A 26,348-nucleotide genomic window follows, 5' to 3' on the forward strand; every position below is an offset into this window, starting at 1 on the left:
GGGCGGACCCTCTCGCACCCCACTTACTATTCCACTGCTTTCAGGATATTGATAATGAATATGTATAAGATAGATTTGCTGTACGGCTTCCATTCTGTCTAATGCATATTCATTGTGAACATCCAGGGGAGTGTGTGGCGCAGAGGTTAAACCTACAGCCTCAGCACCCTGAGGTTGTGGGTTCAAACCCATGCTGCACCTTGTGACCCTGGGCAAGTCACTTAATCCCCCCATCGCCCTAGGTACATTAGATAGATTGTGAGCCCGCCAGGACAGACAGGGAAAAATGCTTGCGTACCTGAATAAATTCATTTAAACCGTTCTGAGCTCCCCTGGGAGAACGGTATAGAAAAGCGAATAAATAAAAAAATGAAACCCTGACTGGCTGAGTATGTCCCAAGGACTTGGTTAAGAACCCCTGAGCTGGAGCATGGTAACGATGCACCGAGGAAAACCGTACAAAGTGCTAGTTAAATCCCTAAATAGCCACAGTGTGACTCTGCATTAGGCCTCCAAGGAACCACCAGAGCAGGCCCTCAATAAACAGATTTTGAGCACACTTGGGACAGAGACGAAAAGTATGTTGACAGGATGGGTAGAAGACACCTTTTGTTCTTTCCTTCAGTGTCTCTTTCCTTTTTTTTTTTTTTTTTTTTAGTTCAATCATCTTTATTGAAAGTTTTTAAACATATACAAAGCAAAATGGCAACAATGACCATGGACTCTTTCCTTTAATATGTTCGATCCTCTCTTTTCCTTTTGTATAAGTTTGTCTGTTTGGTTAATTATTCCCTCAAATATGTTTGTTAACTTGATTGTTTATATTGATTAATGTACACTGCCTAGAATCAACTTGGAAGTAAGGAGTTAATACGTTGCATTTGGGAATTTATTTGTGCATCTACTAACAGGGTGAATCTCAACTGGATTGAACTACTTTAATCTTTATTTGCCATCATTTTTTTTGTGTTACTATGTTAACAGAAAACACCACATGCTGCTCTCCATAAAGATGAGATGAGGGGAAAGGCTTCCCAGCAAACACAACAAAGGATTTCATAAGCCTTTCTACATTTAATTAATGAATTAGAAAGTTAAAAGGAAAGGTTGCAGGGAACATGAGCTGGTTCTGATTAACAAGCCTGAATTAAAGAGCACCGTCTATCTCTGCCCATTCATTGACTTCTATTTCTGAAAATAAAGCTGCCTGTGGCGAGGTATCAGGTTTCAATATTGCTTGAAGCCAGACAAGTCACTTATGACTGTGTGGTCGGGAATATGTTTGGTTTAGCAGTTAGGGGAATTAAGACTCAAACTCAGTTGGTTTTTAATTCCGCTGAATCACCAAAACTTGATGACATGCCTAAGGAAAAGCAGATCCCTTAGAATGGAAAGGCTGATGTCACCCCTTAGGGCTGCCAAACCATCGAATGACTGGGAACTCTATTCTTAAAGGGCAAGCCCCAAAATGATTAAGATATACATAGAAGGGGAAAGAGGCTGCTGATCTTCTTCTGAAATGAATTTAGATTTCTTTGAACATTTTAAGCATAGTCTAATTGCTCATCTACCAACATATTTTACAAAGGTCTGAGCACAGTATAATAGTTACTATACCACTGATGTCCCTATACTTCTTGAACTAATTAAAACATGAGGGAACTAATTACTCTAAAACAAGCTTTGTAAAATTCAATTCTAATCCAAAATAGACAGAACAAAACAATATAATATCAGCTGGCTTGCTCCTAAACAGGTTTTAAGAACATAAAATTGAAAAAGAAAATCCTCAAACCCATATGCCAAATTAGCCAGTATAACAGGATGCTGGACTCTTTCAGCTGGAATACATTTTTAAGATAAAAGGTCAAAAGTTTGAATTCTGAAGTCTGAGCACATGGGTGGTGTGGCTAGATTATTATACTTTGTAACAAAAGGATTCTCTAGAGCCAGTATAGTCATAAATCTTGATTGTGATGGAGATTTTATTTTTTTATAGGGACTATTTATTTATTTTAAAATTTCTCTCCTAGCACATAGGTGGGTTACCGTAATACATACACACACAATTTATTCATGGGACAGAGAATAACAATGCTTCACATTAACAAATAATATATATCTTCTTACACTGATCAACCGAACAACAATTCATCCCTCCCATCTTGATAAATTATGAGCAGTTCTTTCAAGCTCTCTACATTTCTTGGCCATAAATGATCTAGCTCAGCAACAAAACTCCACAAATAAATGAGTCTTGAGCAGTCGCCTAAATTGTTCCATATTCTTACATAAACGTACTTGTGCTGGTAGTACCTTCCACAATCTGGCTCCTCCTATTAAGAAAGATGCCTAATTTGTTGACAAATAATGTACCGAGTCCACTTTCATTGCTGTCTCCGACCTTAATAATCTTTTTGGCATATATACTGCTAATGCTTTTTTTTTTTTTTTTAATAGTCTGTTGTTTGTCCATATAAAATTTGGTGAATTATCATTAAAACCTTACTGTACACTGCACCCTACATTTCACTGGCTTCAAAATTGGTGTTATATGCATTGAACGGTTGCCACCTCCTAAAACTCAGGCTGCTGCATTTTGAATGAACTATAATGCTTTAAACTTTACATTTTGCAATTCCTAAATATAATGAATTACAGACTCTGCAAAATTGTCCTAAAATCCAATTACGAGATCAATGGTTTCTATCTCTTCAATAAACATAATTTTAAAAACGATGATCGTACCATTTGCATTATTTGTGCACTCATAGTCAATGTGGAGCCTAAAATAACTCGTAGCAAACACTTTTCTTTCTTTATAGATGAGAATAGAATGGTCTCTGATCATTTTCTATGACTTTGCCTTCATCAGGTGAGAATATGCCTTCTTATTTCTGTCTTCAGTATAGCACATCTACTTGATGGCCTCAGGGTTTAGCGGCATTTAACAGGGGCCAGAGGCCTTTGCAATGTTTACTCTGTGACTTAAAACTTCAGGTTTTGCACACTTGGTTCAGTCTGAAACGCCTACTACTATTACTATTAATCATTTCTACAGTGGTACTAGAAGTACTAGTAGTACAGTGCTACTAGAAGTACGCAGTCCTGTACACATTATATGTAGGTACTATTTCTGTCCCTAGCGGGCTCACAATCTAAGTTTTGTCCTGGGGCAATGGAGTACCAAGTGACCTATCCAGGGTCACAAGGAGACTATAGTGGTTGCTTTATGACAAGGGGGGCTATGAGTTATATACAACTTCGAAAGAGTGGGCTTTTAGTCTGGACTTGAATACTGCCACGGATGGGGCTTGGCGCACTGACTCAGGCAGTCTGTTCTAGGCAGCAAGAGAGAAGGGACGTAGTGGAGGATTAGGGCACAGACAAGAGAGACTTGCCCATTGTTCAGCGTTCCTAAGGAGAATACAGAAAGAAGGGAGGAGAGATATTGAGGAGCTACAGAGTGAATGCACTTGTAGGTCAATAACAGAAGTTTGAACTGTATGCGGAGATGGATAGGGAGCCAATGAAGTGTCTTGAGGAGGAGGGGTGATGTGAGCATAGCAACTGGTGTAGAATATAAGTCATGCAGCAGCATTTTGAATGGATTGAAGGGGAGAAAGGTGATTTAACGGGAGACCAGTGCAATAGTCTAGGCGAGAGGTGATAAGGGTTTTGTTGGTGTGCTCGGAGAGGAAGGGTCTGATTTTGGCAATATTACAGAGAAAGAAATGGTAGGTTTTGGCAGTCTGGGGGATCTGTGCAATGAAGGAGAGAGAGAAGTCAAAAATGACCTCGAGGTTGTGAGCTGATGAGACAGGGAAGATGATAGTGTTATCCACTGAGATAGATATAGTGGCACTAGAAAAGATTCAAAGAAAAGCGACCAAGATGATAAAGGGGATGGAACTCCTTTCATATGAGGAAAGACTAAAAAGGTTAGGGCTCTTCAGCTTGGAAAAGAGAAGGCTGAGGGGAGATATGATCAAAATCTACAAAATCTTGAGTGGAGTAGAATAGTTAAGATCTGGAATGCGTTGCCAGAAGTTGTGGTAAAAGCGGATAGTATAGCTGGTTTTAAGAAAGGTTTGGACAAATTCCTGGAGGAAAAGTCCATAGTCTGTTATTAAGACATGGGAGAAGCCTCTGCTTGCCCTGGATTGGTAGCATGGAATATTGCTAGTCCTTGGATTTTGGCCAGGCACTAGTGACCTGGATTGGCCACCATGAGAATACTAATAACGGTTTATATACCACAGGATCGTGAAGTTCTATGTGGTTTACAATGATTATAAAAAATGTTACAAATTGAGTAGAATTGACATTTGTTTAGCAGTTCTAGAGATCTGGTATTGAGAGAGAGATTGTGCAAATCAGTTTCCTATGTACTTTAGGAACAGATATGCTTTCAGTTGTCTCCTAAATTCCCTATATGTCTTGGCAAGCGTAAGTAGTTGTTTCAGATCGTTGCCCCATAATGCTGCTTGATAAGAGAGAAGATGTTGGTGATGAATTTTGAATTTACATCCTCTAACCGGGTGGGGGGGAAACAAAATTCAAGTTTGAGCTTCTTTTATATCTATTGGTTGAAAAGGAGAATAGGTCAATTATGTATTTGGGGGCTAGACCGAATAGAACCTTGAAGCAAAAGCAGCCAAACTTAAACCTCACACGTGCCTCCATTGGCAACCAATGCAGGAGTCGGTAGGAGGGAGTTATGTGATCAAACTTCTTCAACCCGAAGATCAGCCTGACTGCTGCATTCTGCACCAGTTGTAATGGGCTACTGGGTTTGATGGACCTTTGGTCTGACCCAGTAAGGCTGTTCTTATAGAGAACATGGGGAGAGGAAAGGTAGGTTTGGGCAGAAGGATAAATAGCTCAGTCTTTGCCATGTTCAGTTTTAAATGGTAGCTAGACACCCAGGCAGTAATGTCAGACAAGCAGGCTGAGACTCAGGCTTGGATTCCTGCAGAGATTTCTGGTGTGGAGAGGTAGATTTGGAGGTCGTCAAAATAGAGGTGATATTGAAAACCATGGGAGGAGATCAGAGCACCACGGGAATAGATATAGATGGAGAAAAGAAGAAGTCCCAGGACAGAGCCCTGTTGAACCAATTATAAAATAAATCTGTACGACATAAGCATAATCAAAGTCAAAACGTCTCAAAAAGAAATGTCAAATACATGCATGAATGGAAGTTTTGATTTTTCTTTTAAATGACAGAAAACTCATGTGCATAGATACAAAATAGCTATGCACTATTCTATAAATATTCATATACCATCGACAGCTTGTAGTTTAAAGGTGTGCATTCATTTTAGCTTAGTCAGGGTAGAGCATTGGTGCGACCTTCACATGTGCAACATATAGAAAACTAAGTAAAACACGAATCTCCAGAATCTAGGTACAAACATTTAAACCAGCTAGCTGTATGGCTGGTACATGTGCTCATACCTAACCACATACGAGTGTGTATGTACCCAATTATACTAATATTCTATACAGGAAACTAGGGGCCTACTTTCCTTAATAGAATAGATTCCTATTTGGCGCCCTCTAGAGACCTAAATATAAGTTCTCCTTTGTAGAATTGCCTCCTACATGTACAGTAGAATCTCAGTTATCTGACACCCATGGGGATTGGTGGATGCCAGATAACTGTAGTTTCTGATTATTTGAGAGTTAATGTAAAAATAGTTCTCTCCTTTTCCACCTCACTCTATAATCCCTCCACCCCCACTTGTAGGTCCAGCATATTCTTCCCTTCTTTCTTGGTCACTTTCCCTCCTTCTCTTCCACTTTTTCTCCCCCTTCTCTCCCCCCACTTCCTCCCTCCCTTACCCAAAACAGCAGAGCTGGTCTTGACAACCCCTTCCGTCTCTCCGTTCCCGAAGAAGCACAGCCAGTCTGGAAGTGACGTGGCAGAGGAAAGGCCCTGCTGGGGCTGGCCAGAAGATGCCTGTTTAAGGGCGCTTCCTCTGCTCGTCGGCTGCTAGTACATCATCTAGTGAGTGAGGGAGTTGGGAGGGAGAGGGGTTGTCTGGGCCGGCTGTGCTGCTTCGGGAACAGAGGGAGGGAAGGAGGAGGTTATCAGGACCGGCTCTATTAGTTTGGAAACAGAGGGAGGGAGTGGGTTGTCAGGACTGGCTCTGGTGCTTCAGGAATAGAGAGAGGGAGTGAGGAAGATTGGTGGCTGCAATGATGCTTCGGGAGCTAGAAGGAGGGAGGGAGATTTGTGGCTGCTGATGATGCCTCTGGGGCTGGAGGGAGGGGAGGTTATTGGGTCAGGAGCACCACTTTGGATGTTGTCTTAAGAGTGCGGGAGGCAATTTTTTTTTTACCAACAATTTTTTTGCCGGTTGTTGAGGGTGTCAGTTAATTGACTGCTAATTAGCCAAGATTCTACTGTACTTTTAGCTAAGAAAGTGGGAGTGGGAGGGGATATGCTTGATGCTTGGGTCAGGGAAGAAGAACAGTCTACTTTATTCTTAATCTTTCTATACCATATTCCATAGTATTATCAAAGTGGTTTACAACAGGATAAAGCAGAATACATTACAGACAACAAGCGTACATGACATTTCCAAAAGTAAGTGTTATTTTACCTCTCCCTCCAACTCGCACAAGTAGTAGGTGCAAAGTATGCAAGCCCTTTTCGAATGTGTACTTTATGCTAGCTAATTTTGAAAGAGAAATGAAGATTCTCTTTGAAAATTACTTAGAAGTACATGCAGTGAAAGTGCCCATGTAAAATGCAACTATGCAGGTGGTTTGGGAATTTCCTCCCAATGTACGTTGATAAATTATGAAAAATATGTAAAGTTTACAAAATGTAATTACAAATTTATATTAAAATATAAATCAAATGAGAAAAAAAATAAAAATGGAACTATAAATAAGCAATGAATATGATACTCACATGGAGAGGAGTTCTCAAAAATAGGATCTATGTTATGAAGTAGCTCCACTCGAGGGGAAGGGATTCCTTCACTAAGACAAGATGAGTCAAGAAACATAATTATTCTTCTAAAAATCGCTAACAAGCTACAGACTCTATTTTAATGTTTCCGTTTCTATCCCATAGGAAATAATTTTGGCAGTCAGCCAGTTATTTTCATTAATCTGAAGGTTGTGCATCTTGTAGGCAATCACTGTACAATGCAAAATGACTCACGTAGAACTGTTTCTGAAAAGCTGCTGTTCTTAACAAAGGTCACAATGAAAACAATGGTCAAACTATACTCAAAACACCATCACTTTACAAAATGATTGAGACCAGGCAGTCATCACAGCAGTTTTGCAATTGGAATATCAGAAATTACAGAATGGAAGGGTATCTAAGGATGCCTGGGGCAATTCAGAGTGTGCTGCTTTGCGTCAGGTGCATGACAGTATAAGTCAGGGGTGCCCACACTTTTTTGACTCGCGAGCTAGTTTTAAAATTACCAAGTCAAAATGATCTACCAACAATAAAATTTAAAAAAAAAACCACAACGCACACTGTATGCATAGAATTGTTAATTATCATTCCTATTCCGGGGTTTTTTCAAAGAGGTCAAAGCAGATGACTCTATGCACTGTCACCTCAGTAACAACCATACAAAAATAGACAAATACCCACCCCCCTCCCTTTTTACTAAACCACAATAGCAGTTTTTAGCGCAGGGAGCTGCACTGAATGCCCAGCGCTGCTCTTGACGCTCATAGGCTCCCTGTGCTAAAAACCACTATTGCGGTTTAGTAAAAGGGGACCATATTGTAAAATATAGACAGCAGATATAAATTCAGACACATTTTGATCACTAAATTTAAAATAAAATAATTTTTCCTACCTTGTCTGGTGATTTCATGAGTCTCTGGTTGCACTTTCTTCTTCTGACTGTGCATCCAATCTTTCTTCCCTTCTATCAGCCTGTATGCTTTCTCTCCTCCACACCTCATTCCCTCCCTCAACTTTTTCTTCCTCTCTCCCTGACCTTTCTTTCTTTCTCTCTTCATGCCCCCTTTCTTTTTTTCTGTTTCTCTTCTTTCCTTCTGTCTCCCTGCCTGCCCCCTTTCTTTCTTTCTCCCTGCCCTTCCCCAAGCCACTGCCACTGCCGCTGCCATCGGGGAACAGGACCCAAAACACCACCAATGGATAACAGGCCCCAAAGCCGACGCTGCCGACGCCCCATGCTCTCCCTGCTTCGGGCCGATCAGTCTTCCTCTCCCTGACGTCAATTCTGCCGTCGGGAAAGGAAGTTCCGCCCAGCCAGGCAGCGATTGGCTGGCCCGAACTTCCTCTCCGACGGCAGAATTGATATCGGAGAGAGGAAGACCGATCGGCCTGATAGATCGCCAAGGCAAAGTGAGTCCTGGGTGATCGACTCACTTTGCCTTGGCGAGCTACCCGTCGATCGCGATCGACCTATTGGGCACCCCTGGTATAAGTGATCTGTTAATGGGAACTAAAGATTGGAGAGTTGGCAATATAATGCTGAAAAGATTCTGGACGAGTGAACCTAACATTATTGACAGTCAAAATGGTAGATGCCATTATTTAACACATCACTGACAGGCGCCGATTCCAGAATGATGGCTCCCAAAGATCTTCGGCCCCAGAACTGCCGGGACTGGCCGCAAGCAGCTTCTTTTGAGCACTGCCTCCTGCTGACCAGCTACGGGAAAGGAAGGAAGCAAGTGAGGGGGTTTGCGGTTCAGGACCGCCACCTGCTTCTGCTGCTTCTGGGCTAGAGGGAGGGAAGGAGGGGGCATTGTGGCTTAAGACCGCTGCCGTGCTGGTGCTCTAGGGCAGGAGGGAGGTGGGAATTGACAAGGTGCTAACACAAGGTTTCTAACACAGCACTTTCAATCAACCCAAAATACTAGTTATCCGGTCAGTGGCGTACCTAGGGTATGTGACACCTGGGGCAGTTAGTCCAGTTAGCACTTCTTAATACACCCACCCCCCACCCCCCGCTTTGTACTTCCAGATAGTCCAGGCCCAGCATGTTCTCACCCTTCTCTCCTGGCTGGTCCAATGTCACCTTTACCTTCCATCGAGCTGAAAAAACTGCCAGCCTCGGCAGTGATGCAGTGACGTTGCCCATAGCTCCCCTTCCTGCTTTCCATCTGCCGCAGTCCACCCGGCAGAAACAGGAAGTTGCATCATTAGAGAAAGACCAGGCAGACACCAGGAAGGGGAGCCATGGGCAACGTCGCTGAATCACTGCCGAGGCCGGCAGTTTTTTCAGCTTGATGGAAGGTAAAGGCTTCATCGGACCAGTCAGGAGAGAAGGGTGAAAACATGCTGGCCCACAGTGACCACACAGAACCTTGGGGCTGGGCCGTGAGAAGGGGAAGTTCCCAGACCATGACTCCAAGGCCGGGAACACCCCCCCTCATGCTTGCATCCAGGGCTGTCCGCCCCTTCCCCTCCCCCACCCCACCTTTGGAATGCCATTGTATCCGGCATCCACCAATCCTCATGGGTGCTGGATAACTGAGGGTCTACTGTATTGTAGCTGTGTTGATAAATGTTTATAAATAGAAAATGGAAATAAGGTGATCCTTTTATCGGACTAATTTTAAAATGATGTGTGGATTATTACTAAAGATCATGTTTTTCATATAGAGGAAGCGGGTGTTAAAAAAATGATGGGCCCCAGGTGTCACATATGCTAAGAAGCAGTCCATGATAGCAGCCTATGCAAAGGTCTGGAAGTGTTTAAGGACTTGATGTGAGCAACATTGCTCAGACCAGTTGACCGCACCAGTTTCGGTGATGCTCAACTTCCTACAGGAAGGTCTGAAGAAGGGCCTGGCAATTGTCTCTCTCAAGGTATAGATAGCCGGACTTTCCTGCTTCAGAGCACAGTGCAACAAGCACACTTTGGTGTCCCATCTGGATGTATCCAGATTTTTGAAGGGAGCCTTGTGTCTTCACCCTCCAGTGTGACAGCCTTTTCCGCCTTGGAACCTTTGTCTGGTCCTTTGGGCACTTGCGAAGGCCCCTTATGAGCCTTTGGAGGAGGTGTCCCTGATGGATCTGACAGTCAAGACAGTTTTCTTAGTGGCTGTTATGTCAGCAAGAAGGGTGTCAGAGCTGCAGCTCTGTCCTGCAGGAAACCCTTTCTTCACATCTCAGATGCTAGCATCTCAATTTGAACGGTCCCTTCCTTCCTACCGAAAGTCGTGTCCAGTATTCACATAAATCAGGAGGTGTGACTCCCAGCTTTCATGTCTATGAGAGTGAAGAAAACAGATAGTGTGCTGAAAGTTCTGGACATGCAATGAACTTTGATTTGTTACTTGGATGTGACCAACAAGTTACGACTGATCACCTCTTCATGCTTACAAATGCAGCACGTCGGGGGAAGCCAACGTCTAAAGTGACAATATTCAGATGGATCAGAATGGCTATATCTTCTGCCTACATTGGGAGTAGAAAGCAGTCTCCAGTGACAGTGAAGGTGCACTACACAGACAGTGTCACGTCATCTTGGGCAGAGTCTAGAGCAGTCTCTCCTGCAGAGATTGGCAAGACAGCCACTTGGTCCAATCTCCACATGTTCGCAAAGTTTTACAGGGTGGATGTGGCAGCCAGGCTGGATACCACATTTGGGTTCTCTTCCTAGCAGCAGGCTCATCTGACCCACCCTAGGAACAGGGGACTGGTCTGACATATCCCAATGGTCAAACCTGCCAGTCCTGTTGCACAAGAAGGAAAAATCACCCCATTATCAAACGCTAACATGCATTAACATGTGCTATTTACCTCAAGTTCCATTTATACAATGGGATCTATTTACTAATAACATGTACTAATGGCTTTAGTGTAGAATAAAGCAGTATCACCCTTTAGTAAATCTAGCCCCAGGTTGACTAAGGTAGGTTCAGCTATTCAAAACTTATAAATGACAGAAACTGCAACACATACAACTATTCAAGACAAAAAAGTTGACATCCTCTATAATAAAACCCTAAGCGTGCATGCGCATTTCAGAGGCCATGATCCCTGCTGCCGTGATGTATGCTTCCGTGACCACATTCCATTTGTGGCGTGTGGGGCGGCTTGCGGTGCGTGTGCCGGCTTGGGGCGCGTGCAGTGGATTGAGTGGCGGCTGACTGCGGGGTGTCCCATGCTGGGAAGAAGTGGAGGGGGAGAGGGAAAGGGGGCTGCATTGGGGGGAGGGGTGTGCTGGGGGATGCCCAGGCTAGCAGATGCTGGATAGGGTAGCAGAGAAAGGAGAAGGGGTACTACTGGACAAGGGGAGCTGGGAAGGTGTGCTGATGGACAGGGGGGAAGGTAAAAGGAAGGGAGAAGGGCTGCTGCTGGACAGGGGAGCAGTGAAGGGGTGCTGCTGGACAGATTTTGATGGACAGGAGGAGCAGGGAAGAGGTGCTGCTGGACAGGGGAGAGGTAAGATGAAGGGAGAAGGGCTGGACAGGGGGAGCAGGGAAGGGGTGCTGCTGGACAAGGGGGAGGTAAAAGGAAGGGAGAAGGGCTACTGCTGGATAGGTGGAGCAGGCAAGGGGTGGTGGTGGACAGCCAAGGAAAGAGAGAAACAGAAAGAAAGAAAGACAGACAGCGACCAAGGAGAGAGAGAGAAAGACAGACAGACACATCTATTCTAGCACCCGTTAATGTAACGGGCTTAAAAACTAGTAATGTATAAAATGCTATTACCTCCTGGTGCTAGGGCTATAAGGCAGATTAGCAAATATTAACAAATACAATATTTGAGGGGCTTAAACATTGCAATATATTGCAAAACAACAACAACAAAAAATCAAAACAGTAGAACAGTTAGTTCTATCAACTTGATAGTTCAAATATATAAAAGTTACCTGATAGTTTTCCACACATTGAAGCCATCCAGAGGCTTGGTACCATTAATCACTCCTCCAGCAAGGCTCACCAGAGTAGGTAGCCAGTCAGATATATGGATTAGTTCATGATTAATAATTCCTTTCTGTTTCAGTATAGGACTTGAGACAAAGCCAACTCCTCTTACTCCTCCTTCCCACAAAGTGTGTTTTCTTCCTCTTAGTGGCCAGTTGTTTCCGCCTTCCAAAGTTTGACCTCCGTTATCTAAAATACACATAAAATTTTACTCAAGAAATGCTTCATTAAGTAGATCAATAAATGTGTTTGCTCATAGATATGCATTTATCATTCTAATTCATGTGGAAATTAGTTTCACATCCTAAAATTATATCGAGTTCTGGCTTTAAATTCTTTAGCAATATGTTGTAGAAGGACAAGGCAGATGTTCTACTATTTGCATGACACAGTTGTGTGCCGTAGCTTCTCATTTCTGGAGCTAGGAGTCTCTCAGAGGTGGAAGGGGAGCTATTCATCCCCCCCCCATCCCACCAACAACTGCATGTATGCAATGTTATTCTTTTTCTTTTTTAAAAAATTCTTTATTAATTTTCAAAACTACAACAGTGCAATACAACTAATTCAACGCATAGTACAATAAAAGCACAGTCATCTTTCTCATGTTCATAATCATCCATTTTCCCCCACCCACCCAAACAATAATTATTCCGTATAACACAAACATATATTATCATAAACAGTGTTCTCCCCAGAAATTTTTTCCAGCCGGGTGGCATGAAAAAGTAGCCGGGTGGGCGGGGTGGGGAAAATTAAATGTATACTATTTTTATTAGTTAATTATTATTATTTTCCAATGCTTGATATGACTTCCTTTTTTAAGGTTTGACACTTTACTAAATTTAAGAAGTATCCAATTCTAGAAGTGAATAATTAGATATTCACCCTCTTTCAAATAGTATAGAGGTTTTAAAAAGGGAAATGCATTAATGAAGTCATTAGGTTCAATCTAACCATTTATTTCTGCATGAATTTAAACAACTAAAAAAAAAAAAGATAAATATAGCTCATCCAGTCATACAAGAAATGGCTGTACAACACCTCTAATAATGTTTTGATCACTAGGTTCCTTCCTGAGGTCTCACTGAGGATATGAAATAGATGCTATCCCCACTTCCAGACCTCTTCCACATAATTTATGCAGAGGTGTTACTGAGCTTTGAAGGGCACCTGTGTGATTGATCTTTATCTGCTTCTTTTTTATTTTGCTATACTGCAAAGTAAGAGCTAGGGCAAAACAGTATAGGTAAAGATGCAGGTAATAATTAGCAATGTATAAAAAATATTTTATTTTTATTTGCTTATAATGTCATTTGAAAGCTGCTTGATGATAATACAACTTTAATTTAATTCTTTATAATGGGTGTGTCTGTGTGTTGGGGGGACAACACCTATGTCAACAGTAAATTTAGAATAGGGTCATTAAATCCAGTGATGTACCTAGTATATATGACAGCCAGTGCTAATCATTTTTTTAACAAACCCTCCTCTATATAAAAAAAGATATTTTTTAGTAATAATCCATGAGTCACACAATAAGGGTGCATCTAGGAAAAGGCAGCATCTTAAACACTGCAGTGAGCACGATAGCACCAACACACTCATTGTAAAACTAAACAAACCAGATCCTACACAGTCAATTGATCCCGTAGTCGATGCTAACAGAAAACCATGTCCTTTTCATACACACAGAACACAGATACACCCTCGCCCAATATGGAATAATCACAAACTAAAAATAGAAATATGTAGACAAAAGTTAAACTGAACAAAGAAACCAGACTCTGCATACAATGCAACACCATAGAAACAGTGACACATGTCCCCTAATACTGTGCAAAATATAAAGACAGTAGATGTAAATTTGAAAAAAACTTCTACATGACAGTCACCACTTTACAAATTAACAAATAGAAATAAAATAATGAGAAATATGAAAATACCATTTTATTGGACTAATCCATTTTTCAATTAGCTTTCAGAGGCCAAATCTTTCTTCAAGACAGTACAGTATACAGCTGTTATGGTATCCTGTCCTGACCTGAGGAAAGGGGTTTATTCCCCCCAAAAATTGCCTTATTTCCATTTCCTATTGATAAATTTTAATCAATACAGTTACAATACTACTTGATTCTACGTAAAGCAACAAAAATATTTTTTTTCTACCTTTTGTTGTTTCTGCTTTAGTCATCTTCTCTTCACTCTCTTCTATTTAGCATTTGTCCTCGCTCCCTTCCATGCAACATCTGTCCTCTCTCTTTGCCTCTTCCACCCTGCCTCTGCCCTCTCTCTCTCTACCCCTTCCATCTACTGTCCACCCTATCTCTGCCCCTTGCATCCACTGTCCACCCTTTCTGCCTTTTCCATCCAGTGTCTGCCCTCTCTCTGTTCCATATGGTATCTTCCCTCTTTCTATGTCCCTTCAATAAACTCTATATCCTGTGCCCTTTCTCTCCTTTGTACATGATTTATTTCAGCTTCAACCCCTCTCCATTTTTTGTCTCCACCCTTCCCCTATGCTCTGGCATCTCTCTCTTCTCCTTTCCTTCCTTCCTTCCTTCCCACTCCACCCCATGGTCTGACATCTCTATCTCCTTCCCTTCTCTCCCCCTCTCCAGTATCTGCCTCCTGTCTTTCCCCTTTGGTCCAGGCTTCTCTCTTTCTCTCCGTCTTTCTTCTGTGAGGAGATCATATTGATCTTGAACACTGAATAATTCTTCCACATTCTCCATATCACTGTACTGTAGTCTGGTCCAGCAGACTGCTTTGGCACTATTACATGGGTAATAGTAAATTCATTATGCATCAGCTTTCCACACAGAATGCCACAAGTCTCTATTTCTTGTGCTGTGTTTACATCTGCCAGCAGCAGAAACTTGCGAGACAGATCCCTTGGCAATACTACACTTTGGAGCCCTTTGACCATCTGGTTCTGTATGGCTGCAGGCTTTAAAGCTCTGTTTACTGGAGGAGACTGTCCAGCATACATAGTTGCATCGCTCTTAAGGATCTGATCAGAGATTACATTAGACAAGGTAGTATTTTTAGGCATGGAAAAACAGGACATGTTCTCCTCAATCTGCTCAGATGCCCTTTAATGTTCATCTGATCTCGGGCTAAATCTTGCCTCCTGAGCTGATCTTCAAAGGAGAGCGGAGTGAGAGCCATATCGGCAGTGAGATCTGTTTTGGGCCGCATGTTGTGCAGGGCTGGACTAAGGCAAGTTGTAAGCTTCCTTCTATCGCTGACCTAACTTCCATAAGTCAGCAACGGAGGGAAGCTTACAACTCGCTGCTCTCGCTTGCTTCGGGCCTTCCTCATTGCCGGGTCCTGCCTTCATGGAAACAGAAAGTAGGCAGGGCCAATGTTCCCTCTAAGGATTGATGAGGTGTGTGCAAAAAAAAATATGCATGAGCGACAAGTTACATATTCCACAAATTTATGAGCAGGGAAGGAGGACGCATTTTTAAACAAATGTAGTTTATCCTTGTACTCCTTATGTATTTTTAATCATCTATGGATATGCTTGTATGTTTATTGTTCAAATGGTTTTATTTATTTCCCAAAATTTATTTTTGTTATACACATTGAAAATATTTGATATTGCGTTTAAATCAAAATCTCAAGAAACTTGAAACGAGTGCCCATGAGATTGTGGGAGGGTTAAATACTCAAAACTTAGAAGAATAACAATTTACTTAAAGTTTTTGCTTTGCCAGCTTTCTGGTATCTTTACATAATGCAGTGGTGTACCTAGCATATGTAACACCCGGGGCCCATCATTTTTTGGCACACCCCCCCATCTGTACGAAAAACATGATTTTTAGTAACAAGCCACACGTCACACATGAGTACCTAGGAAAAGGCAGCATCTTACATATTGCAGTGAACAGTACATCAATACACCCATTGTAAAACTAAACAAGCCAGACCAGCACAGATCAATCCTACACCGTCAATCCTAACAGAAAACTATGTCTTTCGAACACACAGAACACACCTTCGCCTAGTATGGAATATGTAATCACAAACTAACCCCTCCCTCTTTTACAAAACTGTAGTGTGGATTTTAGCTACTGAGGTAACAGCTCTGATGCTCATAAAATTCTGAGCATCAGAGCTGCTACCACCACGGCTGGTGCTAAAAAACGCTTCACAGTTTTGTAAAAGGGGGGATAAAATAAAAATACATAGACAAAGGTTAAATTGAACCAGCAAGAAGCTGGACTCTGCATACAATGCTTCACAGAAACAGTGACACATGTCTCCTAAAGCAATAAATAAATAGAAATTTTTTTCTACCTTTGTCTTCTGTGGTTTCTGCTTTCCTCATCTTCTTGTAACTCTCTTCCTTCCATCCACTGTCTGCCGTCTCTCTTCCCCTATATGGCATCTTCTCTCCTTCTATGCCCCTTCCAGAAACTGTATGCCTCCCCCTTCCATCTCTCCTTTCACCCCCATTGGTCTGGCATCTCTCTCCTCGCCTTCCCTCTCCCACACCTCTCCTCTGCAATCTCTTTCCCTTTTTTCCCTCATTTCCCTTTTCAATTTATTTTCTGCATCTGTCTAGATTATGTTCTTACTACCCTCTTATCAATGTCCTTTTTTACTGTCTACCTAAAGCTTGCCACCTCTTTCCCTCACCTCTCCAGTGTTTCCCTAACTCAATCCTTTTCTCCCCATCATGTGTCCTCCTTTTATTTATCCCCTCCTTCCATCATGTACCCTCTTTCTCCAACCCTTCCATCTAGTACCTTCTCTTCTCTCTGTCCACTTATCATCCAGCATCTCTGCTCCCCTCTTTCTCTCCTCCCATTTCCTTCTGGCATTTGCTCCCTTATCTCTCCCATCTGCACTTCCATCCAGCATAGGCTCCCCACTACCATCCAATGTCTGCCCTTTCTCCCTCCATCCACCCCTCTTCAATCAGCATCTTCCCCCTTTCTTTCCCTCCAATATCCTTCCCCCTTATGTCTCTCCCCTTTCTCTGTAGATCAATTCCATCAGCACCACCCTTCCATACCACCCTGCCCCCTTTCTTTCCCTCCACCACTTTTCCATTCCAGCAGTCCTGCTCCTTTCTTTCCCTTCATGCAGCAAGGTCCCGCGATGATTGTAGCTGCCTGCTGCCAATCCACCCCACTCTGATGTACTTGCTCTAGAGCGGACTCAGCAGCCGCATGCTGGAAGGGCCCGCGATGACTCGTCTGCTGGCTCTGATCTGGAAGAAGTAAGTTACGTTGGAAGGGGTGGACCTAGCAGACGCAGGGAGTTGCGGCAAAGTCCCGCAATGACTGCGTCTGCCGGGTCCACCCCCTCCGACGTAACTTACTTCTTCCAGAGCAGAGCCAGCAGACGAGTCATCATGGGACCTTCCTGCACCTTAGCGCGGATGCTGACTCTGCTGAAGAGAAAGTAAGTCAGTGGTAACATGACCATTAATTTTTTTCATCAAAAGGGGACATCTATTAATTGACTGTGTATCCTTTCTTTCTTTCTGCACTCAGGCCCAACAATTGTCCCTTTCTATTCCCTCCCTCCTTCCTTCCCATGTCCTTAGTGCCCCCAGTGCCTCCTTCCCGTATCCATAGTGCCCCCAGTGCCTCCTTCCCATGTCCTTTGTGCCCCCAGTGCCTCCTTCTTATGTCCCCCCACTGCCTTCCAGATTTTGCCCACCCCCAAAGCCAGTCAGCTCTGCCACCTCTCCATTTTTTTCTCTCTGTCACCACCGCATCCCCTATGCTCTGGCATCTCTCTCTTCTCCTTTCTTTCCTTTGCACCCCATAGTCTGGTATCTCCCCTTCCCTGATTCTCTGGCATCTCTCTCCTTTCCTTTTCTTCCATCTTTCGCTCCCCCTCCATGCTCTCACATCTCCCCCTTCCTTTTCCCTTAGTCTGGCATACCTTCCTCCTACCCTCCAAGCCCTGGCATCTCCTTTCATTCCCTCCCTCATCTTCCTTCTCCCTCCAGCTGGGTACCGCAACACTCTTCCCTGCAGCTCTGGACTTCCCCACAATTGCCATGCTTCGGTTCCTCTTCTCCCTCCCTCCCTCCCCCCCCCCCGCGGGACCCTGCGGCACCATCAACTCTTACTCCCTCTAACGTCGGCCCTGCAGCTCCGGACTTCCCCGCACCTTATCTCCCCCCCCCTTCGGATCGCTATTATTTTAAATGTTATAGCCGCGGAGCTGTATCCATCAGTGGAGACGTCTAACCTCGGCCTGCCCCGGAACTCTTACTGCAGCAGCCGCCTGTCTAGGCAGGAACAGGAAGTCACTGTTGCAGTAAGAGTTCCGGGGCAGGCCGAGGTTAGACGTCTCCACTGATGGATACAGCGCCGCCGCTATAACATTTAAAATAATAGCGATCCGAAGGGGGGGCAGGTGTGGGGAAGTCCGGAGCTGCAGGGCCGGCGTTACACCAATGAGACCAAGGGGCGGACCGCCCCCCCACTTAATACACCACTGATTGCGGGGATCATGAAAGGAGTCACCGCTGCTGCATCATAGGCGAGCAGGGCAGACCGCCACCGCCGCCGCTTCCTCTCACCTCCGCTCGAGTGAGCGACACCAGAAGCATGAGCGACGCCACTGAAAATAGTGAGCGATCGCTCATGCGCTCACCTTAGAGGGAACACTGGGCAGGACCCGGCAGTGAGGAAAGCCCGAAGCAATCAAGAGCAAGTTGTAAGCTGACCTGTCTCCTATAGTGAACCCATGCTCCGGGGCGTGTGCATGCCGACTTCCCTTCTCTTCCCCCCTCGGGACGTGACTTCCGGTTTCGGAGAGAAGCGGCATTCACATGTTAGAGCCCCGGAGCATGGGTTCAAGTCGCTTGCTGGCGTTAAAAAAAAAAAAGTCAGGCTCCTGCGATTCAAGCTGTGCCGAGTCAGCCCGGTAAATCTCCAAACCGGTGAGAAGGTTTTTTTTTAAAAATGTTGAACAGAAGGCAGCAGCAGGATTGCCATCGAGATTACAGCCGGGCGCTCATCTAAATTAGCTGGGCGGAGCGCCCGGCTGAAAGGCCCTGGAGAGAACACTGATAAATATCCTACCTATTCTGAATAATAATATCTTCTCACCCATACTAATTATAAATATTCAAAAATCAATTTATCCCTGCCCTGGATATGTACCAAAGTAAAGAACAAACTGACACACAGTCCACAAACAATTACAATGAGGTAACATAAGATGCCAATCGGCCCCATATTAATTTAAATATATTACCATGTCCTAAATTTTCAGCATTTATTCTTTCAAATTTATAACTAGAGCAAAGACTTGCCCACCAGAATGAAAAATTGAAACGATCACAGTTCTTCCATTTTCGAGTGATCATCTGGATGGCTATCCCTGTCATTATCAGGAAAAGATGACTTTTATATTGATATGTAAGGGGCTTAATATGTAAAATTGTACCACAAATGACTGCCTCATACGTTTCTTTTCTGAGACCCAATCATTACACATTCTGCTTATCAGGAATCAAGACTTTTACATGTGCTTTTACATCACTGGCTATTCTTTCCTTCAGGGACCTCTTCCCTGGGACTTTTACTCATCATACCTCTTCTTTTTCTTAATGCTCTTTCTTCAGGGACCTTCCTCCTAGGACTTTCACCAATGCGTCTCACTTTCTAAAGATCTTTTCTTCAGGAAGTGTTCCTCTAGGTCTTTCATAACATAGTAACATAGTAGATGACGGCAGATAAAGACCTGAATGGTCTATCCAATCTGCCCAATCATCTTTGAATTTTCTTAGAAGGGTCTGATCTTCAGGGATCTTTCCCCTGGGATTTTTACCCATGCCTCTTACCTTCTAAAGACTAGGGAACATTAGATTAAGTTACAGGGAGATACTTTTAAAACCAATAAGAGGAAACATTTTTTCACCCAGAGAATAGTTAAGCTCTGGAACGCATTGCCAAGTTAATTTAGCTGGTTTTTAAAAAAAGGTTTGGATAAGTTCCTGGAGGAAAAGTCCATAGTCTGCTATTGAGACAGACATAGGTGAAGCTACTGCTTGCCCTGGATCACTGGCATGAAATGTTGCTACTATTTGGGGTTTTTTGCCAGGTACTTGTGACCTGGATTGGCAACCGTGAAGATGGGATACTGGGTCTAATGGACCATTGTCTGACCCAGTAAGGCTATTATGTTCTTTTCTTCAGGGACTTCTTCCCTGAGATGTTCACCCTTACCTCTCACTTTCTAAGGCTGTCTATCATCTCACTCAAACTGCTTGTTATATTCCACAGCCAAGCTTGCACAGGTTCTCTTATACACCCATAGACCTAATTCTGGGCAGATGTCAGAGATGTCTCTATTTCCATTGGTAAAAAAGCTATAGAATACCTAGACTTTCCTCCATCAACAAGATTGGACCTACTTGCTACTTTGAATTTTCTAGTAATTGCCCCTCCCCCCCCAAGTAGGGCCATAGCAAGCTATTTGCAGCCAGCATGGCCACACAGGGTGCAGGTTTATGGGTCTCACTGCATCTTGTCAGGGAGATCCAAAAGCAGCAAAAAGAATGTCAGCTGCGGGAACCCTGAGAACTAACCCAGCTTCATGGGGAGAACATCTTAAAACTGTACCTGATCCTTCTACACAGCACCCAAACCCTTTGACAAAGTACTGCTCACTGCCATAGAAAGCCCAGAATGTGGTAGCCTCCTCCAAGTCTCCAACTGAGGATGGGTCCTTCGAATTTTAACCCCCCAGCAGAGTCCCCCACCCCCAAACCAGTCCCTAAGCTTACTCAGAATCCTTAGTGTCTAGTAGGGCAACACTTATCTCCACTTACCCCTACCTCAATTTCCCAGCTCAAAAAAAATGGCTGCTGAAACCTCTAGTGGGAAGAATTGGCACCACCTGGAAACTGGACTGGCATTTCCAGTTGTCTCAATTCTCCCTCTTTTGATATGGCTTTTAAAACAATTTAGCGCGGGGAGCATGAGCTGTATGGCGTAAGGGGTACTTTCCTTGATAAAGCCCGACTAGGGCGAAACATAGTTTCTATGTCGGAGTGCTATCCCCACCTGTGTAGACTGAGATGAGTATGACTATTTATACTACATGAGGTAATAAAGAAATTGTACTATCAATCTCAGCATGTCACTTGTCTGTATGGAAGAAAGTTTGTTTTCATACAGCAGACACTAATGAGGTTTATAAACCTTTGAAAGTACTTATGAAGATATACCTTAGAGACAATATATTAATATAGTTTTTAAAAGTTTGGGCATTTCCTGACCTTTTGAAGCTACCATTTAGTTTTGGGGGGTGTTTCTAAAATAATTACCTTTTGCTGGGTTTTACTAAATGGTGGTAGAGGTTTTTACCGTGGGCCAGTGAATTACATGCTCTGCTCATAGAATTCCTACGAGCGTCGGAGCCAAAATCGAGTATTTCTTGAAGGGCCCCTTTTACAAAGCCCATTAGTGTGTCTCGGCATAGCAAATGCATCAAAGTCCATTCAATTCCTATGGGCTTCGGTGCATTTGCCATGGCAGAATTGCTATCGTGACTTTGTATAAGGGGACCTTTAACAGCTAAATCGTATGTTTAAAACAGGAACACTATTACACTCAAACAACTTCAAACTTGGGCCCCTATTTATCAAGCCGCATTAGGGTTTTTTTTAAAATCACTGGCCACTGCGTTAAGAGCTCCGATGCTCATAGGAATTCTGTGAGCTTCGGAGCTTTGACTGTTGCGGTCTGTGATAAAAAAAACTCTAACGCAGCTTGATAAATTCATTTGTTGCACAATTGTAGCTTGAAAAATCAATAAAGATTTAATAATCTTAAAAGTAATGTGTATTTTGAAGTCTGGGTGGAGCATTGATGAGACTCACACTTGAGCGCATTATAGAATATTATAAGTTATGGGTCAGATTCAGTAAATGGAGCCAAAATTAGACACCCTCTGCTAAGTGCTACTACTGCTAAACTATTTATCATTTTTATAGTGCTGAAAGGCACAGCACTGTACATTTAACCTGCACAGAAGAGCTTACAATCTAATTTGGACAGACAGGACATAAAGGTGTTGGGGAGTTTCTTGCAGCGAGAATGATAAGAGTGGACAGAGGTATCTTATAGTGAGTGGGAGTTAGGAGTTGAAAGCAGCCTCGAAAAAGTGGGCTTTTAGATTGGATTTGAATATTGCTACAGACGGAGCTTAATGTAATGATTCAGGCAGACTGTTCCAGGCATATGGTGCAGCAAGAGTCTGAAGTTGGCAGTGAAGGAGAAGGGTATGGATAGGAGAGACTTCCCCGATGAACGGAATTCACAAGATGAGGGAGCATAGGGAGAGATAAGTGAGGAGAGATTTTGAGGGGCTGCAGTGTGAATGCAGTTGTAAGTCAGTAAGAAGAGTTTGAACTGTATTCAGAAATGGATGGGGAGCCAGTGAAGTGACTTGAGGAGAGGGGTACTGTGAGTATGACGGCTCTCGCAGAATCTAAGTCGTGCAGCAGAATTTTGAACAGATTAAAGGGGAGAGAGATGATTTAGTGGAAGACCTGAGAGGAGCAAGTTGCAGTAATCTAAGTGAGAGGTGATGAGAGTGTGGATGCGGGTTTTGCTATTGTGTATGGAAAGGAGAGGTAACATTTTGGTAATATTATAGAGGAAGAAGCAACAGGCTTTAGCAGCTTGTTGGATCTGAGCAGAGAAGCAGAGAGAGGAGTCAAAGATGACCTCAAGGTTGTAAGCTGACAAAGAGGAGGAGAGTGCTGCCCACGGAAATAGGGAATGGGGGAAGGGAAGGAGGTGGGTTTAGGTGGAAAGATAAGGAGCTCAGTCTTAGCCATATTCCGTCTTAGGTGGCTGTGAGACAATGTCGAACAGGCAGTCTGAGACTCAGGCCTGGATTCCAGTAGAGATATCTGGTGTGGAGAAGTAGATCCGGGAGTTATCAGAATGGAGGTGATACTGGAAAACATAGGAGGAGATCAGTGCATCAAAGGAGTAGGTATAGATGGAGAAAAGGAGAGGTCCTAAGACAGACCCTTGGGGTACACTGATTGATAGCGGGATAGCAGTAGAGGAGGATCTACCACTGCATACAAAGAAAGTGCAATGGGAGAAAGAGGAAGAAAATCAGGAGAGAACAGAATCCTGGAATTCCAGTGAGGAAAGTGATCAACAGTTAGGTGGTGATCAACAGTGTTAAAAGCAGCAGATAGATCAAGAAGGATGAGAATAGAATTAGAGGCCTTTGGATCTGGCCAGGAACAGGTCATTGGAGACTTTAGAGCAGTGTCTCTCAAACCTTTTTAGCTCAGGCACACTTCACAGAGCAAATATTTTTCATGCCCTCTTTAGATCTTGATAGGTTAGACCACGTTGCATCAGTTTCCCCAATGACTGACTGAAAACATCATGCCTTACTACAAAGCAACTGCACTGGCTCCCAATTGAGGCTTGATCACTATTTAAACTGGGTTGCATCATGTACAAGGCTCTTTATGGCCTCCTACCAAACTACATGACTGAAGCATTTGTGCTTGCCACCCCCCCCCCCCCCGACCTGACTTTTGCACTCCAATTCCAACTTCGCCTACCCATCCCTGGAAAGAAAACCTAAAAAAAGCTTATCTGATAAAATTACTATTCTTTCAAGCAGCTCACTTCAGTCGGGAACTACTTCCCATTATCGGGTCTTCTTCGTCATACATGCAATTCAGACGAGGATTAAAAACATACTAAACCCTGTGCCCTCTCTACATGTCTCACACGCTCTTCAAAACGATGGAAAAAGCTCTATGCACAAACTCATTCAACTCTAGACTTGACGTCTCCCGCCTCCTTTTTTTGGAACTCCGTATCTACATTATATCTGCACCGATATTCGATAGCTGTTCATCTACTTGAGTTCCTCTCGTATAACCTCGCCATAATTGTACTTGACTCTGACCTTGTCATGATCCTATGTTACTTGTACCTATTTCTTCTCCAAGAATTCTTTTCGTATTACCTTATTACTGTATTTGACTCTGATCTTATCATGTTCCTGTTACTTGTACTTGTATCCTCACCTCCTATGTATGGTTTTCTACTTAACTTCTGTTGACTGCATCGAGCTTCATGGTGTATTGCGGTATGCAAAAAAAATTTTATGTTATGTTTTATGTTAATGCAGTGAATCAATGCGGGCTGCCCTCAGTGAACAGAGAAACATTGAGCTGCCATGCTCCCTCTATCTTAAAGGATTACGAATGAGAATGTAGGAAAATCCCCGACACTGCTGAATGATTCCCATCTCTGTAATTCTGGACAGATGTTCCAAACATCACATATATGAAATCTAAGCAGTTCAAAAACCAGCTAGGCCACAGCTGGCTCACCCATTCATATTACCTTACAGATTTTCATTTACTTGGGTGTGAATTTAGTTGTTTCCATAACAAATGAGCTTCTGCTAGTGCTATTACCAATTATCATTTCCATATTACTACGTGGACACAGCACTAAGCTGCATAAACATTGTATCTGCACATTAGTCCCCAGTCAGACCACAGAAAACTACTAACTGGTAGTCTGAGCATGTTGTCTGTTGCCTCAAAAGCAGGAAAGTTTAGAAACAAGATTGTCTGATTTACTTAAGATAAGAATGAAAGAAAAGTAATGTCTTGACCTGATCACTTTAAACCAAACTACATATTAAAATAAATCTCAAGATGTGATATTGGCCTCAAACAGGAATAATTAAAATGTTTTCTCTCATTCTTGCTTCCTCTAATTTCCTCTGCACCTAGTTATTTATTTTTTTCTCCCTGGAATTTGGTTGCAAGAGGCACTTTTCCTGTTCTATTTCCTGACTAAATGGCCAGAATGAAATTTTTTTTTTTTTTTTACAATAAAAGGAAGTCCTGAAATGTGACAGAAACAATTTCTTCCGCCAGAAATACTTTTAGTTAACAGCAAACCTAATTATAGCATGCTTCTTAGTTAATTCATTGATAGCAAAGTAAACAAAATGTTTTTTAAAAGTAGCTCACTTAAATCTAGGATTCTCATTCTCTGTTTGCCTACCGGCCTTTTGCGTCCTGCATATCAGAATCCTTCTATTCCTTTGCACCTTCACATTGCACCTCTTATGGTTTCTTTTAATCTCGATGTAATTATTTACTTTCCCACTTCCCTTTTTTCCCCTATTTGTTCTAGTAAATCTGTTTGTATTGCTCTCCATTTTTAATAGTTTTTGTTTTTTAATTAATATTTTATATTGTAAACCGCTGAGGTATATATTTGATAAACAGTCTATCAAAGAATAAAAAAAAACTTGGATTCGATCTCATGTAGCTCATTACCTCCTTTATGGAATGCTCTATCCACTGAGAAGATTCTCAAAACTTACCATGCATTTAACGATGGTGCTAAACCATTATTAAATGCACATATTTTACTGCCCTGTCATCAATGGTCAGTTTATATTTATCATATGCAGGTATTTTCGCTGTCCCTAGTAGACTCATAATCTAAGGGCTCCTTTTGCAAAGGCGTGTTAGGGCCTTAACGCGCGGAATAGCGCGCGCTAAATTGCCGCAAGCGCTAGCCGCTACCGCCTCCTTTTGAGCAAGCGGTAGATTTTCGGCTAGCATGCGCACTAATCCGGTGCGTGCGCTAAAACGCTTAGCGCACCTTCGTAAAAGATGCCCTAAGTTTTTCATACCTAGGGCAATGGAGGGTTAGGTGACTTTCCCGGGGTCCCAAGGAACTGCAGTAGGAACTGAACTAGAGGACTGCATGGGAATGGGGATTGCGCTAGCTGGGGTATTAATAAGTCTGTAAGCGAACAGAATGCTAGGTATAATCAAGAAGGGTATTACAACCAGAACGAAAGAAATTATCCTTCCATTGTATCAGGCGATGGTGCGCCCCGCATCTGGAGTACTGCGTGGGATCTCTAGGGGAGTGAACTCTGGGGGGCGGATAATTGGAATGGGCAGACTTGGTGGGCCCTTTTCTGCCGTCTTTTTTCTATGTTTCCAATATTGGTCGCCGTACCTAAAGAAGGATATGGCGATACTCGAGAGGGTTCAGAAGAGAGCGACACGTTTGATAAAAGGTATGGAAAACCTGTCATATGCTGAAAGATTGGAGAAACTGGGGCTCTTTTCCCTGCAGAAGCGGAGACTTAGAGGGGATATGATAGAGACAAGATCATGAAGGGCAAAGAGAAAGTGGACAGGGACAGATTCGTCAAACTTTCAAAAACTACAAGAATGAGAGGGCATTCGGAAAAATTAAAAGGGGACAGATTCAGAACCAATGCCAGGAAGTTCTTCTTCACCCAGAGGGTGGTGGACACCTGGAATGCACTTCCAGATGGCGTGATAGGACAGGGTACGGTATTGGAGTTCAAGAAGGGACAATTTCCTGAAGGAAAAGGGGATAGAAGGGTGTAGATAGAGGGTAACTAACAAGTCCTGGACCTGATG

General features: G+C 43.1%; 1 protein-coding gene across 1 annotated transcript in view; it reads right to left on the bottom strand.

Annotated features, from left to right (window-relative positions):
- Positions 1-26,348, bottom strand: part of ARSB (arylsulfatase B) — a 119,200-nt gene that overhangs the window by 41,119 nt on the left and 51,733 nt on the right. The window contains exons 5-6 of the mRNA XM_033929516.1: positions 11,836-12,079; positions 6,926-6,996 (exon numbers count right to left, since the gene is read on the bottom strand). Of these exons, the coding sequence (XP_033785407.1) occupies positions 6,926-6,996; positions 11,836-12,079 (315 nt within the window). The remainder of the gene's footprint in view (positions 1-6,925; positions 6,997-11,835; positions 12,080-26,348) is intronic.

This window comes from Geotrypetes seraphini, chromosome 1 (genome assembly GCF_902459505.1).
Source record: "Geotrypetes seraphini chromosome 1, aGeoSer1.1, whole genome shotgun sequence".
Taxonomy (NCBI): Eukaryota; Metazoa; Chordata; class Amphibia; order Gymnophiona; family Dermophiidae; genus Geotrypetes; species Geotrypetes seraphini.